The 13,720-nt window shown below is 34.1% G+C and overlaps 1 protein-coding gene and 1 pseudogene across 2 annotated transcripts in view; one reads left to right on the forward strand and one right to left on the reverse strand.

Annotated features, from left to right (window-relative positions):
- The window catches only part of LOC145252549 (uncharacterized), a 199,966-nt gene that overhangs the window by 172,051 nt on the left and 14,195 nt on the right, over window positions 1-13,720 (forward strand). For both annotated transcript variants that reach the window (XM_080112101.1, XM_080112102.1), the window contains exons 17-22: window positions 715-965; window positions 2,159-2,277; window positions 6,354-6,647; window positions 7,964-8,071; window positions 9,102-9,177; window positions 13,312-13,504. In XM_080112101.1, the coding sequence (XP_079968227.1) occupies window positions 715-965; window positions 2,159-2,277; window positions 6,354-6,647; window positions 7,964-8,071; window positions 9,102-9,177; window positions 13,312-13,504 (1,041 nt within the window). The remainder of the gene's footprint in view (window positions 1-714; window positions 966-2,158; window positions 2,278-6,353; window positions 6,648-7,963; window positions 8,072-9,101; window positions 9,178-13,311; window positions 13,505-13,720) is intronic.
- LOC145252963 (U2 spliceosomal RNA) lies at window positions 1,095-1,222 on the reverse strand (annotated as a pseudogene).

The following is a 13,720-nucleotide window of genomic DNA, read 5'->3' on the forward strand; positions in this document are numbered from 1 at the left end:
TAAGGGAGACAACTTATAAAATTTTTCTTTTTTATATATATACTAGCGGGGGTGCCCGGCGTTGCCCGGGTGTTTATCAGTGTGAATAGGGGGAAAAAAAAGTTTTGGTAGGCAGGTAGGCCTGAACCTGAAGCCTTGAGGCGAAGAGGAAAAAAGCGTGATAACTTACCGTGACGCTAGGATGGTAGAGAAGTGAGAATGGTTGAAATTAAACGGTTAAAAACGAATGTCTGGTTTTCTAGATCAGACATCACACCATAGAGAAATGAAATCACACAGAGCCAGCTTTATGTTTTCTGCGTATTTGTTTGTTTCCCCCAAGATGTTGGGGCAAACCAACTCCCCACAAAAAGGGGAATGTCCAAATGAATAGCAATTGTCTGATATGAGGTGTTTTCCCCTGTATTAATCAAAGCTTATTGCTTTCTGGATAAGCCTGCTTTACTTTCGATTTAGTTTCGCTTTTTAAGGAAAAACATGAACAAACAGGCGGGACTACGGGATAGCGTGAATTTTATAAAATAAAAGTCGCTCAAATAAAAGATTAGACACAACATCCTTTCACAAATTGGAGATATTATAATCTAGGGAGTATACAAAAAGTTGTAAAAATTAAGTGACCCCCATCCCAAAGCCTCTGCCGGACATACAAAAAAATGCATATACAAACACATTTTTGCTTTTTATATACATTTGTCTTTTTTGTCACTTTAGTGCTGCTGATCTTTACATCAAAGAATTTTTTGATCCTTACGTAATGTCTGGTCACCAAGAAGCTCGTCCATTGCGTATCTATTTCCGCAAACGTTGGGTGCAGACTGTCCACAGTGCCGTCATCAAATACTCTTTGCTTCAACCTGATTCAACATTCCGAGATCCTACTATTGAGGATTTGGTAAAGCATAGAGTTATTGTAACAACCTTGAACCAATCTCGAACTATTTATGATTTGAATTTGGGCCCAGGTAAGCACCACCATCTGCTTTTTTTTTTTTGTTTGTTTCTTATTGAGGAGTGTTTTTGCAGTTCTGGAGAAAATATCTCTGATTTTTTTTTTTAGATAAGGATTAGATTATTCAGACTACTATTTTCATTTTGGTTTCTATATTCACATATACACAAAAATAATAATAATTCTATAATAGTAATAATTACCGAGGGATCGTGGAATGCTGAGAACAGATATTACACTTTGATCTAAGCCAAAAGGCCAAGAAACAATAAAATGATGTGGTTGCTGGAATACTGAGAATAGATACTGCACTTTGAAAAATTCATTTATTTATGCAAATCATACAAAAGTCATAAATAAATTAGGCACAAGGCCATTCAGAAGTGTGGGGAGAGGGGATCTATGGTCATCCTTGTCACTGTATTTTATGACTGTCTAAGCTATTCCTAGCTAAAGTTTTCAACCACCATAATACCACATCCACTCCAGGAGGTCGTCTTATTTCAGATTCCCAAATTGATTTTTTTTTTTTTTTTTTTTTTTTTACTACATTTTAAAATATTTTTTTTGCACAAAATATAAAAATACATAATGAACAAATTTTTTTATGACCATCAATTTGTTCCTTAATGTGCTCCAGTTGCTATACAGACGGAAATTCAAAATAGTGACTTGAACTCTATTTAACACTTTTTCATCCATAAGCAACTCTAGTTAATGTCTTATGTCTGTTTTCTATACATTCCAGTCCAAAAGGATTGACATCAGGCAGGTTGTTATGCACTTTTTATACACTCTAATCACATCTTCCTCTGTCCATCATGCTCACCAGTATATCCAAACATATACAATAAATGCAGGAGGTGGCATTTGGTACATGGCTGAACCTCCTGAGATGCTGAGTGCATACAGCATCCGTAATCTCAACAATACATAGTATGGGTGAACTACTTTTCCCCAGATAGGAACTATCCCATTGTTTATTATTTGTCTTAATAGTGTTTTAGATAAAGGAATGTTCTGATTTCCAATCTCTTTTCAAAAATAATTTCTTTCTTATTGTCTTATATATGGCCTTATGTTGAGATGATTTTGTCCATGTTTCTCATCTGTTGCACTCCCTAACCCGGTCTCCATCATTATATTATGCAATAATCAAATTTGGGATAGGAATGTTCTATTGATTTTTTTTTCTTTCTATTTAAGATTTTTTCTCCCACATATTTCTTGATGAGGCGGCTCAGGTTATGGAAACGGAAAGTCTTATTCCTTTGGGCTTGGCTGGAGAGAATACAAAGGTTGTTTTAGCTGGGGATCATATGCAAGTAAGTAAAAAAAAAAAAAAAAAAAAAGAACAAAATAGAACAAAAAAATATGACCCTTTCTATTTATGTCGTCCGTCGACATTTCTCTATAACTGTCTGCTATGATTTTCTAATCTATCGTCTCTGTATATACATCTGTAACAGATGATCTCTCTTTCTGAGATGCGGGATCAAATCTTGTGCAAGTCTTATTTTTTTTCTTTGCATTTTTTTTAGAGGCAAGTAATGTAAATTCAAGTAATTTAAAAAAGCAAACAAACAAATATTAGAGAATCATCCGATATTAACTGAATTTTTAACATTTCTTAATCAACTAGCAGGACTACGCAACATTGCCCGGGACCATAAAATAAACAAAATTGAAGAGGTTAAAACACATGTAGAACATCTTTATATTAAAACTTCTATCTCTCTATTTCTCTCAATTTGTCTCTATTTTTCTCTTTCTTCCTTCCCTCTCCCCTCTTTCATCTCTATCCAGCCCATTCCTCTCTCTTGCTTTAATGCATTGGAAATAATAATGTAAGTAATTCATCTCTCCTTTATATAATAGATGACATTGAAATGGCTGAAAAACTGAACCCCGCCTGAGGAAATCTGGTTCAATTGAGCCACATCTCTGTTTTGCATTCTACAAAGAACATCACTGATAATTTCATCATTAGTCCTCCAACAGTGTTCGGCAAATTTAGTTCTCTTGCTGATCAAAGGTGATGATCAAATGAGAAAGGTGTCTACGGTTGCTCTCTTATGAGATGCTGTCTCTTAATAAATACACGCTTGTGGAACTCACTTCTTGCTGACTGTTTTCCTCCTACCTATTGTTGCTGTTTCATTCAATGCCAGTAGGCGCAGGTAAAATATGAACAAATTCCACGGAATCTTCCATGTTTTTTCTAATGGCTGGAAATACTTGATGCTTCGCCAATGCTATCAAGGGTATTTTTTATTGTGACACCATCACTAGATGAGTTGCCTACCATGGCTAAAGAGAGGCTCATCTACCCTTGGGAGAAGGATAGACAGCGCCAGTTTCCTAACCTATTATTTTATTTATCTATTTATTTATTTTTTTACCTACCTATACCCATTGTCTTTTCAATAATTTTTGTTTTTATTCATGGAAATTGCTTGAGACAAGGCATGAAGCCACTTGATGTAAGGAGCCAGCAAAGACAAAAGCTGATTATTGCAAGGACAGGAGATGCCTATTGATCTTAGTCTTGAAAAGACCAAGGCTGTAGGTAGAAGAAAAACAGTGAGCAGGAAGAGAGTTCCACAACCTTGCAAAGAAGCTACTGGAATAGAAAGCAAGGAGATAAGTGAGTTTGTTGTATAGAATTGATCACACAACTCTTCCATATTAATTCGATAAAACTTGATGATTCGATAAATTGTATTTTTATTTATAATTATTTTTGTATTGGATCATTACATTTCAAGATTAAGGTCAATAAGCATCCCTGTCTTTGTGATAATCATCTTTCGTTCTTATTAGCTTACATCAAGTGGATTTATGGTTTGTCTGAAGCAATTTTCACAGGAAAAATAAAACAGTGCTTGTACAGTATACCGTGTTTTCAAACAAATGCATTTCAGGTAAAAACATACTTATGTGCCATGTTGAAATTGATAAAGATTCCATAAATTACGAAAAATGATCTCGTACAAAAATGATTACAAGTAAAAATAGAATTTATCAAATTAATGTGGAAGAGCTGTGTGATCAATTCTATATGACAAACTGACTTATCTCCCTTTGTGATCTGATCGTTTGCCAGGGAAGGGTTACTTGGTTGAGAAACATCCTGGGAACGGCAATCAGCTCCCCAGGGGAATAAACAATAAAACGATATGCATATCCCTTACGTCAAGAGGGTTGATATGGCGTCGGCTATGACTAGCTCATATAAGTCTCTTCTTGGTCGTCGAATCTTTGTTGCATTGTTACAGGCAGCATGTTTATCATCGGCATTAAATGGCAGCGACTGCAAGCTGAAATTTAATGCTTGTACAAGGCAGCAAACAAAGGCATTTTTATGAAAATATAATTTCTTTTATATATTATTTAATTAGAATTCATTATTGAGATGAGTATTATTTATATCTTGCGGTCTATTATCCTCATCTTTTTAGTTGTTGTTTCATGATGTTTCGGCCAACTATTCCTCTGGCCTTCGTCAGGTGGTAACTGCGACGGGATAGGAACTCCAAAGATTCCATGAGCAAAGCTTCTTTCTTAGAACTGCACGCCAGTGGAACTCTCTACCGCTTGCTTGTTTCCCACCTGACTACAACTTGGACGTCTTCAAGTCCAACATAAACAAACTCCTGACAAACCACCCCCTTAAGTAAGACACTCTATCAAAACCCCCAATACTAATGATTACTACAATACTGTCTCATTGATTACTGTACACGCAATAACCCTTATCCCTAAGTGGCCTTTGGGCCTTGATAAGTGGTGACCCCCATGTAAAAAAAAAAAAAAAAAAAAAAAATCTCCTAACTGCATTCTCAACAATTATTGCCATCCGTAGTTGTTGTTGTATCACCACATTTTGGCCAAGTAAGCCTCTGGCCGGCTTTGGGTAGGATTGAAACCGCTATCTTCAGACAATTCTCACCTGGAGCCATAGAGATTCAACGTCTCTATCCACTACACCACGGGCCTCACAGATGGTGCAAACTCCCATGTGCCTGTTGCGCACAAAATCCAAGCTTTGACTGTTTAAAAACAAACAATTTAATTCTTCATTGAAAGAGAGAGAGAGAGAGACATTCATACATAACATTTGAACATTGTTTTGTTTTTGTAGGTCTCGATGACAAGTTCTTTTTAGTTTGACTTTATGAATCTAGGGTCTCGAATCATTTTGACTGGTTGAATAAACAACTGTCACTCTTGGCTCAAATCATACCTGATTGACAAATTACTGAAGACGTCAAGGTTTTTTCAATAATAACGCTTTTCTTTCTTTTCTCCCGACAAGCACATTCAGGCATAAGTTTTATTAATGTAGAAGCCCTAGCTCCCCAAAAAGAAAGCTTCTTTATTGTGCCACACCTTGCTTTCCTTGAAATCTGTCATTGAAAAAATATAAAATGTCCGACTGCTAGTCACTACGATTTTTTCTGAAAAATAGATCTAGCACATCTTCTACTGGATCATTTTTATAATTTTTGAAATTCATACTAATTTCGACATGACATATTAGTGCGTAATAGTATTTTTTTTATCTGAAATGTATTTGTTCAAAAACCTGCAGGAGCTGCTAGGAGCACCTTATCCTGACTTGACAGAGTTGAAAATAGACTTTGTAGCCTAGCAGGAGATGCTCTTTTCCTTTCCCTGCAACCTTTTTCCCACAGAAGAGACATTGCGAGTCTGTCTCTGCTCTATCATTATTTTCATGGCAGGTTCTCGTCTAAGCTTCAATTTATGGTTCACCCTTGCCAAACTTCTACTAAAAACACTCGTCTGGTTGAAACCACTATCAATAATTTTCCTTACTCTTTATCTGTGCCTTAACCTAAACATGGATTCTATGAACAAAGCTTCTTTCTTAGAACTGCATGCTTGTGGAACTCTGTTCCATTTTCCTGCCTTCTAGCTGACTACAATATGGTTGTCTTCAAGTCCAATGTAAACAAGTTCTTGATGAGCCGTCCCCTTAAGTAATCCAATTTACCTCATTTCCACTACAATATTGTCCCATTGCCTATCGTACACTCATTAACCCTTATCCTCGAGTGGCCCCCGAGCCTTGCTAAGTGATGACTTCTTTGTAAAAAAGCAAAAAACAAAAAAAACTCTAGTGTACAGCACAAGCCCCCAAAATCATTTTTATTTATTTTTTTAATTTTAATTTTTTTTTTTTTCAGTTCCTCCCTTGATTTATTTTAGAACTTTAAACACTAGCTTTCTAATGATTTCGTAACCTATGTCTCTTGTCCCCTTGAATGCATTTAGCAGTGTGATCTCATTGGGACTAAAATACTTACAAATTTAGCGTTCACGACTATCAACATCCTTATGAATACTCCATAAACGAAATCCTTATTTTCCTTTTTAGATGAGTCCTGAAATTTATGCTGATTTTGCCCGCCAGAGAAACTTCCATCGGTCCTTGTTGGAACGACTTTATGAAGAATATCCCGTGGATTCCCCATGTCGGATAATGCTACACGAGAATTACCGTTCCACAAAAGAGCTCGTTAAGTACACCTCTAGTCTTTTCTACGACAACAAACTTATAGCAGGTGGACAAGAAAGCCGCCACCCGACCTACTGGCCGTTTACATTCTTCACCGCAAAGGGGGAAGAAGTACAACACCAGAACAGCACCGGCTTTTATAATATTGCAGAGGTCAGTAGATTTTGTCGTGTTATTTTTATTTTGTTTTTTAATATTTTTTTGTCCTTTTCATAAGTTAACAAGAAGAATACCTGTTCCTGGATCGGTTCAAGTTATGAATCTTGATTTGCTTTGTTTAATTGTTTACATTCTAAAGTACTAACCTTCAAATGGCACATGTGAAAATTTGAACCCAATTGGATTATTAGTTTACAAATTTTATCTTAAAAAGACTAGAAAGTAGACCTTGGGTTGACTTTTGGCAGCCACGTAACTCTCTATCCCTTATTTTGTTCTTTAGACCTCATATTCAATGAGCGATGTTTCTGACAAAGAAGGAAGAATTGTTGTTTTCTGGGTCAGAGTCTATTCCATCTAACACTTATTATTGAGAAGTTTTTGATTTTGAAGTAGTATTTTTTTAGCTCCTTGCATCAAGTGGCTTCATGCCATGTCTGAAGCGATTTCCATAAGAAAGTATTTATGTGACGTTATTGTTGCAAATTTTAAAAGCGGTGCAAAAATCTGAATTTTGTGTGTTGATAAAACATTGCTTTCTGATGTGAAAAAATACTGTTCAAGCAAAGCAGTTGGTTTATAAATTTTATGCTATTTGTCAGAGAAAAAAATTAATAGATGGTATGCTGGCTTTAAATATGGTCATACAGATGCAAATAATGCTGCACACTTGGGTCATCTAAATTTGGCAGCCGTTCCGGAAAATATAAAAAAAACAAAGTCAACACACTTATTTTGTTTGATCGAAAATTGAAGTTATGCGAGATAGCAGAGGAAGAAATCGGAAGATGATGTGGTGCTTATTTAGAATTACACCTATCTAAACAAAACAAAACAAAAAAAAACAAGAATACAAAAAAGTCTTTATGATGTACTTGATCAATTCACATGATTTTTGGAATATGACGTCTTCATTCTGTAACGAGTATGTACATCATAAAAATATTTTTGTATTTTTTTTTTTCACATAAGTGTCATTTTAAACAAGCACCTGCAATGTATTCATTTGCATGAAAATTTGTCAATGAAAATTTGTATGTATTAAAATTTGGTGCCATGTTTGATCATAGTCTATCAAAAACAACAACACATTGATGATTCAGAGCATTGAAAATGGCCTTGTGTCTAACTTTGCCCTTGTTAAAAGGTAAGTAAATAGCAACATGGTGAATGTTCATGGTGTGCTAGTAAGTGTGTGCTATATCCAAGTTGCTGGTAACACATGCTGCGCAACTACCTAAAATATCTCATTTCATCCTATCTAATCACAGATCATCATGATTTTTGTTTTTTCTTTATTCATTCCCTAGGTTTATGAAGTGACCGAAAGAGTTGTTGAATTGGTAAAGAATTGGCCCGCGGAATGGGAACCATTCAACGAGAATAGCATTGGAGTCGTTACACCTTATGGTGACCAGGTGAGTTTTTCATATCAACATTTAAAAATTGATGTCAGCAACAAACTCGTCATCATCTTTATTACTACAATAAGAAGATGTATAAAAGTTCTCTTTGTGGCATCTTCTGTCAGATTGAGGTATGGTTTGGTGCAGCTCTAGGAGGTCCATCCTCCCAGGCATTATCTTATGCTTTATTAGTTTATTTCTCATTGACTAAGGTGCCCCGTGGAATATCAACAGAGTTGTTCGAGCATGTTTATGTAGGACAGAATGCTCTTGCTATAGAGCACTAGTTTTTCCACCTTCCAATCTTGTATCACATCTTCCTGCAGTGTAGGGAGATAAACAATTTGAAGTAAAATCTGTTGGAAAGTACTTGGAAAGTTGGTTTGATCTCTGAAAAAATTGAATCAGTCCTAAAATATATATTGTTTATCTTGATTGTCTCCACCCATCTATCTAGCCTGTCATAGGGAAAAAACTTTATAATTATTGGACAATTCAATTAAATATTGTCAGTTTGTATTGATAATGAACTACTGTGCTGATGAAGACATTCATATAATTCTATATTTTGTGCTCTGTTAATGAATGCGATAATAAATTGTAATTTTGAGAAACATGTACACAAGGACAAATACTGTTAGTTTAAAATTTTTGGGAGCACGATCATCACAAAATATTAAGTATATCAAAGTTTGAATTTTGATGGATCAATAAATATTGTAATTTATTCAATTTTATTCTCACCATATGGTGAGAATAAAATTGAATAAATTACAATAATTTATTTAATTTTATTCAATATTTATTGATCCATCAAATTCAAACAAAAAAATTATACCAGTAAGAATCCATGGATTTTCAAAAATATGCTCTTTTTTCTGGGTTAATTTTTATTGCAATATGTACATTGCCACTGGCTAATAGATTTTAATATATTAAACCTTTGGGAAAAATTTTCTAATATATATATGAATTCAAAGCCATTCCTTCCAACCACTTGGAGGGTTTAATGTCTAAAAACAATTATTGATTGTGATTTCAGGTGCAGAGGATTCGAACTGAATTGAGGAAACGTGATTTGGGTGGCGTTTCTGTTGAACGAGTTGTTAATGTACAAGGTAAGAATCATAACGATTTTTCTTTTTTTTAAACTTTGACCCCTATTATGACTCCTTAACATTTATTGTTTTGGGTTCAAATCGAGTTATTAAGTTAGATCCATGTCCAAGGAACATATATCTAAAATTTCAAGTGTTTAGACCCAAAATTGTCAGAGGAGTTTGGTAGAGTTCTCAAAGGTCAAATCGTTGAACTTTGACTCCTTAACAGGCAAATTTCTGGCCGAAAACCGATTACAAAGATTTTCCTAAATCTCAATACTCTGTATATAAAATTTCGAGTCTGTAGACTGAAAATTGACAGTTATTGCATAGGGAAATCTACACACACACACACACACACACACACACACACACACACACACACACAGAGACACTTTCACTTATATAGATATACTAATATGAGTGCCCGGCGTTGCCCGGGTGTTTGGAGGTGTATGCTGAGCAAAAACAAAAAAAAACAACAAAAGAAAGGTAAATTTTTTAAAAACTTTGACCCCTATTATGACCCCTTAAAATTTATTGTTTTGGGCTCACATTGAGTTATTAAGTTAAATCCATGTCCAAGGAACCTATATCTAAAATTTCAAGTGTTTAGACCCAAAATTGTCGGAGAAATTTAGTAGAGTTCTCAAAGGTCAAATCGTTGAACTTTGACCCTTTAACAGCCAAATTTCTGACCGAAAACAGATCATGTAGATTTTCCTAAATCTCAGTACCCTGTATATCAAATTTCGAGTCTGTAAACTAAAAATTGACAGAGTTATTGCAAAGGAAAATGTACACAGACACACAGACATGTTCACTTTTATAGATATATAGATAATTTTGAAAACATCAGTTTTTGATAAGAAAACGAATGTTTTCATTAACATTCTATTTTAGTGTCGGAAATCTTTTTTCTTTAAAAATATTCAAACAAAAAACTGAATAGAAGAAAGTTTGGTGTTTATGCACTTATGTTACCATGCTATTTTTTAAAAATAGTATTTTCAAATTAAATTAAAGTTTTACAATATGTTTTTTATTATTAAATTATTAGGTGAAAATGCAGAATAATTACAAAACACCTTCCCCATCTTGAGAATGGATTTCTAAATATTAATAACATTATTTTGGCATGGTAACATAAATGCATAAGTACCGAAAGTTTATTTGTATAAAACTAAATGAAAAACATGTTTAAACAGGAGAGGAATGTTTAATACAACAAATAAGATGTTGAAAATGTTATCATTTTTATACATATTTACATTATATTCTGTTACTGTTAATTAATTAATACTGAAAATTTTAATTAATAAATACTGAGCATTTCATTAAAATTGGTCGATTTCCTGAATTTTGGCCAATTTTTCAGAAAAGAGAGGGTATTTTAAGGGCATGCAACTCTAAAACAGTCTCCCAAACTTCTGAAACGCTTTATTTAGAAACCCATGCTTAACATGGAGATAAGGTGTTTTGTAACTATTCTGTACTTTCACCTAACAATTTAATAAAAAGTTATAATTATATTTTACTAACGTTATTATTTAGAAACCTATTCTTAACAAGGGGAGAGTGTTTTGTAACAATACTGTACTTTCACCTAACAATGTCATAAAGAAGGATATTGTTAAACTTGAATTTAACTTAAAAAATACTATTAAAAAAATAGCGCTGTAATTTAGTTTGATTTCATTAAAAAAATTGTTTTTGTTTAATTTTAATTCAAACAGCTGCACTCGACACCACTTTTTTTTATTTTTAAGTAAAAAGCACTTTTAAATGAGTTAAAACACACAACTTATCCTGCTAAGTAAAAGAGTAATTTATCTTGCTTAAGATAACATTTATTGAGTTTGTTTTACAATCCAGAGGTATGAAAAAGTGATCTAAAAATAAATATATTACAAATAAATGTTACCAAAGGCAAGATAAGTTACTCTTCTACCTACTATGATAAATTTTTGGTGTTGTAAATGTTTTTTTCTGTTTGAAAAACAAGTAGTGTCAAGCGTTACATGAGAACAAGAAAAAAATGGCTGCAATGTCTCTTGAAATCTTTTAAGTCTCGACAATGGCTTAAAAATAAAAAAATATACAAAATAGTGGTAGAAACCCATATGATAATTGCCACGGCAGCTTAAAGCTGTTAAAATGAAACTTACTTATACTAATTAATTTAATGTGCTTGAAAACATAATACTAATTTGTACAAAATTCCCTTCAATTTGATATGCTACAAGCCATGGTTTGTTAATTTCTTTGAATCATGTCGTAGTGGCCATCTTGGATTTCCCGGTCACCATCTTGGATTTTTCATGTGATCGTGACAAATGATAATGTCCATTAGAATAATACTTCATATAATGACAAAGCCTTACCATTGTTCTTAGCTGTTTTTATGATGTTTCTACTTAAAGGCATTAAAATGAAACTGAAATATGCTAATTAGTCCCTAAGTTACCAAGTGAGATGGTCATAAATAGAGCCATCTGAACCTTCATGGTGTTATGATAATATTTTCAAAATTTCATCATAATATCTTAAAAAGATCTGAAGACACAGCTTTTTAAAGATTGGTTAATCTATAAATTGTGCAAATTTCCTACCATTTTCAGTCACAAGCTTATATACATTTGAATAGGACTGACTTAAGACAAAATGTCCAGTGAACCATACATTTTTTGATACTTTGAATCGTCATAAATCCAGTTCTAATGGACCAATTTAAAAAAAACTAAAGATAATATTTCTTTGTTTTTTTATGCTCTTTTCAATAATACTTGATTTTAGTTTATTCGATCTAAAGAAAATAAATGGTGTGTTATTGCTACATAAAGGAATAAATTGTAAGATGGTCAACATCTTGAAATTTGGAATACAGACTTTTGTCATTTATTTTGTATATATATATTTCTAGCAAATATCCTGTCCTACCATAATAGATCCTCTAAGTTTTGATAAATGTAAAAATTGATGTTTTTTAATTTTTGAGATGAGGATTGGTTATTCGTATTATTTGGATTCATCGGACTACTGTTCTCATCTTGAGTGTGATTTTCACAACGTTTTGGTCAATGTAACTTCCGAACTTTTTCAAATGTATCTTGACAAACTCTGGGAATTTGGACGGAATTTTGAGTGGAAGATACATCTGAAGAAGGCCGGAGGTTATGTAGGGGACTAGGATATATAAATACCCCAATCCTGTTACAAAAGAATAATGAAACGAATGGGAATTGAAGGAAACAAAGACTCAATTAATGGATAAGATAAATGTCGTTTATTTGCTGTTGAAAGAAATGAATGTTTTAGTTATAACATGTCCGCGCGTATGTAACCCATGTTCGTTACAGGACTGGTGTTGTAGCAAGAATAGAAAATATGTTTTCATCTCAAGTTCGGTTCACTATTGTTTGTTCGCGCGTGGGAAGAGAAATAAATGTTGTAGGAAAATTGAGAATGGTAGTCCAGCGTGTAGACAAAGGAGAGGATATTAGAGTTGTCATCAGTTAGTAGTCAGCGACGCGAAGGTGTTCTTAGTGGCCAGTAGTAGATGTAGAGAGAGAGAGTGAGAATGTATACATACTGTCTTTAGCTCGTGCCCCATACATAGTAGGAAGTGGGCGTGAGGTACGCGGGCGCGCGCGCCGAAACGGCGGCAGCTTGTAAACCCAACCTCTCTCGTTGAGAGTTGGTTCTTAAGAGGATTAGAAACAGCTTATCGCCTTGTTTTTATACTCGTTTCCAGAGTGTATTTTGCGCATGTGTATTTCCTTAGAAAGCAGAAGTGACGTCGTTCATGTGCTGTGTTCGTGTTCGCGTGTGTGAGTACATGTGTATACGTAAGTGTGTGTGTATATATACGTGAATGTGAGTGTATGTACGCGAACGTGAATAAGTGTACATGTGTGGACGTGGGCGCGTATGTTTGTGTGCGCGTATATATATGACAGCTTGAAATATGAATGTGTGTTTTGTGTGAGACTTGAAAAAAGCTCGTACTGTTACATCGACTGAAACATTGTGAAAATCACATTAAAGATGAGAACAGTAGTCCGATGTATCCAAATATGAATGTAAAAATCCTTGAAATTTGAATCTCATTAGCATTTGAATTAAGACGGAAATTTTTTGTTTTGTTTTTAGGCAAACAATTTCGTGTGATTGTATTGAGTACTGTCCGTACTCGACACACATGCAGCACAGAGGGACACATGGACATGATGGACTATGGGTTTCTGTCTAATGTGAAACTATTGAACACGGCCATCACTCGCGCTCAGTCATTGGTGGCGGTTATTGGCGACCCTGTCTCTCTTTGTCTGGTAGGGAAATGCAGGTAAGTAGAGTATTTATCTTTTTTTTTTTTTGTGGGAGGTTTACCATAATTTTCCACAAAAACACCTGTATACATGATTTACTGCAGTAGTCCTGTTATATATAGAAGTGAGAATGTGTGTGAAGACAATTCTCAACCTATATACTCAACAAATTTTTGATCTACAGACTTGAAATTTGGTATATAGGGTATTCAGACATGTGAAAAACTTTTTAA

The sequence above is a fragment of the Euprymna scolopes genome, chromosome 29, assembly GCF_053919585.1.
Source record: "Euprymna scolopes isolate OS-2025 chromosome 29, ASM5391958v1, whole genome shotgun sequence".
NCBI lineage: Eukaryota > Metazoa > Mollusca > Cephalopoda > Sepiida > Sepiolidae > Euprymna > Euprymna scolopes.